The sequence below is a fragment of the Setaria italica genome, chromosome IV, assembly GCF_000263155.2.
Source record: "Setaria italica strain Yugu1 chromosome IV, Setaria_italica_v2.0, whole genome shotgun sequence".
Classification (NCBI taxonomy): domain Eukaryota; kingdom Viridiplantae; phylum Streptophyta; class Magnoliopsida; order Poales; family Poaceae; genus Setaria; species Setaria italica.
The window spans coordinates 12,505,881-12,510,869 of record NC_028453.1 but is presented as its reverse complement, the minus strand read 5'-3'; the positions used below and the strand labels follow the sequence as shown (position 1 = coordinate 12,510,869).

The following is a 4,989-nucleotide window of genomic DNA, read 5'->3' as shown; positions in this document are numbered from 1 at the left end:
GGCCTGCTGGACCATGATCAGAGCGGTAGAGCCCTGCCGCCGTCGCCTTGCGGCTGCCAGCGCCACCCCCGGACAAGGCCGGCAGACGAGGGAGAGCGGCAAGCCGAGCGCTGCTGCTCGGTGCTCGCCGGGCCGTGGCCTCGACGCCAAAATAGGATAGACCACGCCACAGGACGGGCGCCGTCTAGTCCCAATCAGCCACGCTGCCACTTCTTCCTTTCTGGGCGCCACCTCCGCACACACCCACACCACCGTCCTCTCCTGACTCCTCTCAGCCTGCGCAGCAGAAGCAGGAGTGCAGGACTGGGCGCTCAACAGTGGATGATCCACGATCCGTGCGTCGGGGCACAGGCAGCACGTATGCTTTGTCCTGTGCCAGAACGCACAGTACTGCAAAGGCTGCAGATTTGCAGCGTAGTATTAACCTAAAAAAACAAAGGCAAACAGATGCTGCTAGTATGCTAGGATCTGGCATTTTCCTCCCAAAATGGTGGTTTACTCAGCAAGTTCATAAAAAAGAGGCACATATGTAACCGGTTCGTCCAGCGAGGCGAGTGATAATCTGATAGGTCACACTGGCATTGTACAAAGTTACAGACAGGGCCAAGTCACGGTGAAAAGACGCCGGCGCTTCTGTTGGCCCCGTGGGTTTGCTTAGAACATGGCCGACGTGACCTCCGCGACCTCAGACGTGACCTGGTCGTAGTCCGTCTTGAGCTTCTCCTTGACCTCGCCCTCCAGCTCCCCCTTGGCTGGCTTGGTCATCACCAGCACGCAACAGGTAGGTCTCTTGGTGGTGCCGGCGGTCGCCAGATCCTGTGGGGAACAGGGGGTGGAACAAAACGCATCAGTAGGATCTCATGATTGTAATGTGTACTACGTCCATCAGCCTTTTCTGCTGATCAGGACTGGAGCATGAAAATGCGACATTATCGGCCATTGCTAGTATCAGCCTCTTGTTCCTCATTTCAGTGATTCCTAGTACCAAATGTCAAATAAAACATACATAGTTTTTTTAGAATAAAAACTTTCAGTACCAGGTGGACTGGAAAATTATTGACATGCCAATTTCTCAGGTTGTCATTTTGCATCAACATACACTTGTTATATGGACTTCGGGTATCATGGAACAAGGAAAGTAGAAGCAGGACACCCAGAAAACATTGTCCAAGACATTGGATACTCAATTTCCTAGTATATTCCGCTCAAACAGTTGCAACCAGTCAAAAATCTGGTATACACAAAATGACTGCTAGTACCACCATGGATAATCGATAGATGCCAGAACAGGTTGGACAAAAGGCCTTCTTTTTAAGCCAAACACAAATAAGATATACAACAAAGAATCACTCCAGATCAAGAAAAGAGGTGATCATCGGGAGAGGGGGAAATCGATGTTAGGGGAAAGGAGCAAGGATGCCCTTTCACTGTAATAGTTGATTTCAAGAACAGATCTCTGCTTCCCCATTGTTATCGCATTAGGTATCAATCAAATGGTAAATGCAGCGATTCATGGAAACCATAATAAGCCAACGGAATCATTACAGCATATTGATGCAATTAGTTAGTTCATGATCCCGTATGGTAAAACTATGATCAGTACTAATGGAGAAAAAAATATGAAAATTAAGGACATGTATCAGCAAGGTGGACAAGGTCATGTAGCTGCAAACACAACCAAATCAATCATCTCGAGTGGACAACTAGGTGGATGATCTTTCATTCCTAAATTTTGACAGAACAAACTTCTCCTTTTCATTCAGTCTTGATGCCTAGAACTAGAAGGGAAGAAAAACACTGAACAATGTGATGGGTAGAGAACATGAGAGTCCTCTCCTAGCTAGTTCCTGTAAAATACGAACTAAAATATACATGTAGGTAATCAAAGATGATACTCTTCATCACCCACTGAATTTTCAACAAGTAAAATACCAACCAAACAATGCAGACCACTTCTTCTTCTAGTTTCAAACAGCATGTTCTACTTGGTTTAAGAATATTTGTGCAACACTGTGATTACCACGTCCTAGCAGAGTGAATCATCAACCTTTTATCTCATGCTGAAAACAAATACAGGGATTTAAAGCTTAACATTGCAGGTTCAGTGCAGCATACCTCTTTTGAGGGAACATATACGTATGGAATACTGGCTTCTTCACAGAGTATCGGAACATGAGTTATTACATCGATGGGAGAAATGTTGCCAGCAATCACGCACAATCTACAAAGACCAAAGCAACACACAGGAAAGTTAATGAAAACGTCAACAAACAAGTAACATAAATTATTCAGACTAGGTATTTGAGAATGAGCAAACAACAATGCATCAATGCAAAACAGTAATTTACTTATATCAAGACAGAATGGTACACTATTTCCTTTAGGAAAAGTTAAGTTGATCAACAGAATATCATGAAGCTTGGCATCAGAAGGTGAAGGGACAAGTCCTAGTAAATCTAATATTAGCCAGGTAACGCAACTACCGCATCAATTGGGCTAACTACTCAGTGAACTCACCAACTAGGAGAACAGCTCTCGTGATTAACTAGTAGATTGTATAACTGAAAAATATGCCTTGGATACTAACAAACTAGTATTTGTAGTAAATAACATAGTTCTTTTTTTTTGCATAAGAGGATAATCTACAAATTTGACACCATATCTTAAGATAAATAACAATTTAATGTTGGAAAACCTATGGATGTGACTACTTGGTTAGATTTGACAAGAGAAATTATAGGTATTTACCAAAGTAGAGTTAGGCTAAGTAAATGTCATTTTTTCTTTAATTCTTTTTACAATGCATCAGCTACAGCCATACAAGTATCCTAGGCATGTCAAGATCCAGTAGGCTAAGTAAATGTGCTGCTTGCTACCAGTTTCACTTTTTTTTTCTTTTCCCTGTAAGTTGGCTGCAACAGCTAGAGCTCAGAGCCACAATGCAAAAAGGTGTCCTCGTCATGACCAGATCCAATGCTGTAGAATATGGGTTGGGCCAGAGCTTTGAAAACAGCTCTACGAGGCTGTATGCAAAAACAGGTGGCTCTACCTGCCGCATAATCAGTCTGATTTTTCTGTCTAATCACTACTAGGCGGATGACCCTGCCCATACCGGTTACCGATTTTAAAAACCCCATTGGGCACTTGGGCTGATTCGAAACTGAGATGCCATATGGACCCAGTGACTGGGTGGATTCACGTGGTGCCTTAGCAGATTCCAGCCCAAACTAGTGGGAACAGTGGAACACTGTTTTCGAACCGGTGGAACAAATACCACTCCAGATTCCAGAGTACAGAACAAAATAGAGTAAGTAGGAACCAGGGGCCATTCACAGATTCCTATATTGGCCCAAAACTGGAAGAAAGATGCATCCATAGTCCTATTCATAATATGTACTATCCTGTACTCCACCTAATTTTTTTCATTATTAAGTTAGTCAGAAAAGACTGATTGCAGGGCATCTTTCACTTCTTGTTCGTGCCAAAGCATCTTCCAACTGTCGGATTATCTTAACAGTAGAGTGGATTGCTAGACAGATAAACACAAATGCTAACTAGTGTCAGCTTATTTGAGCAGGAGTCTCCACAAAGTCAAGAGATTGACAGGTGGGCCTAATGCAAAGCAACATTGCAGCGTGAGGTGTTGCCTCATTTGATTCTCTTCTTCGCTTCCTCCCATAGAAGGAAAAAACATGTGTCTCTGACTACATTGCCTCTCCATCCTCCCTAACCTACCATCGCTTAGAAAAGGTTTATTAGAAAAAAAAACATGTGCATGGCTCCTTATCCAACAAAGAAAAAGCACTGTTGCCAAGTTACCATAAAAGTCTGCTGCAGCGATCACAGCCACAAACCCTCATTCCCATTGAACAAACCTCAAAACACAGCTTTCTTTAGGATAATGTGTCCTCAGTTTTGATATGAAAGTTCAAAAAGTTAATCGGAAATCCATAACCCTTATCCACTCATCATTTGAATATTCCAATTGTTGTGGTATTTTCGATTTGAGAGTTTATTCTAGAAGAAAGGTTTTAAAAAAATCCAAATTAGTGTATGTTTCCCAGTTAGAAGCTACTAAATCACAGTAGAAAAACCAATTTCATCAAAAGAACGATGAATTTCTTTCGGAATCTTTGTTGATGAAGTTCTCACTTCTCAAGTCCCAACCGGGAGTTTCATAATTTTGCAGTCGAAACTGCAATTTATTTCTTGGAGTCACAATTGGTTATAATCTTCGAATCTAAAAGGGTGAAATCAATGCGAATGTTGAATGGTAGTTCTCATTTCCATATGATGTACCATAAGGCTGCAAATGGATGAACAAACAATCCAGGAACAGAGTAAAAGCGGTACAGATTACGAACCCCTTGTTCCCCCGGCGAATACTCTTGACAACCTCCTTGACTCCTCGCTTCAAGCATTTGGCCTCAGAGGCTGCAACGAAATTGAAACAATCGCATCTAAGCATGGGAAATCGTCCAAAACCAACGGCGAATGGAGCATAGGAATCTTACAGACCTCGGCGGACGAGCTTGAGGGTCCGCTTGCAGAGCTTCTTGCCCGCAAGCGGCTTCGCGATGGGGGCCAGGGCCACCGGAGCCCTCTTCTTCTCCGCCTCCGTGTCGCTCCCCATCGCAAGACTGCAATTCCCTCCTCGCCGCCGGCGCCGCCGCTGAGCTGGGAGTTCGCGGGCTTTGGTTGGAACGGCGGCTAGGGTTTTGGGGAGGGTTTTGAGGTCCGGGTTTATGCGGCGCTGCCTGTCGCTGGTTTGTAGGGTCGGGGGTCGATGCGTGGGGCCATTTGTCATAAAGCCGGAGTTTGGGCCATGTGCTCTAAAAGAGATGTTTGCATAATAAAAAAATATGAATAAATATTTTCTGACAAAAAATTACCTATAAAAAAGGTAATACTACCTCTGTTCCAAAATTTAGGTTTTTTAATTTTTCTAGGTGTATAGCAAAATCTATACAGCTAAGGAAGTTAAAACGA

The 4,989-nt window shown here is 43.5% G+C and overlaps 1 protein-coding gene across 1 annotated transcript; it reads right to left on the bottom strand.

Moving 5' to 3' along the window:
* Positions 1-448: 448 nt before the first annotated feature.
* Positions 449-4,733, bottom strand: LOC101766363 (H/ACA ribonucleoprotein complex subunit 2-like protein). The gene is made up of 4 exons (XM_004965157.3): positions 4,519-4,733; positions 4,365-4,434; positions 2,116-2,221; positions 449-816 (listed from the first exon to the last, which is right to left on the bottom strand). Exons 1-4 carry the CDS (start codon positions 4,631-4,633, stop codon positions 655-657), a joined length of 453 nt encoding a protein of 150 aa, XP_004965214.1. The 5' UTR covers positions 4,634-4,733; the 3' UTR covers positions 449-654.
* Between the last annotated feature and the right edge of the window lie 256 nt (positions 4,734-4,989).

Excerpts from the sequence above, each read along its gene's own strand:
- LOC101766363 (XM_004965157.3), bottom strand. The coding sequence starts at position 4,633 with ATGGGGAGCGACACGGAGGCGGAGAAGAAGAGGGCTCCGGTGGCCCTG. Across the intron at positions 2,222-4,364 it reads ATTCGCCGGGGGAACAAGGG|ATTGTGCGTGATTGCTGGCA; the intron begins GTTCGTAATCTG and ends TGGTCTTTGTAG. Across the intron at positions 817-2,115 it reads TATATGTTCCCTCAAAAGAG|GATCTGGCGACCGCCGGCAC; the intron begins GTATGCTGCACT and ends TGTTCCCCACAG.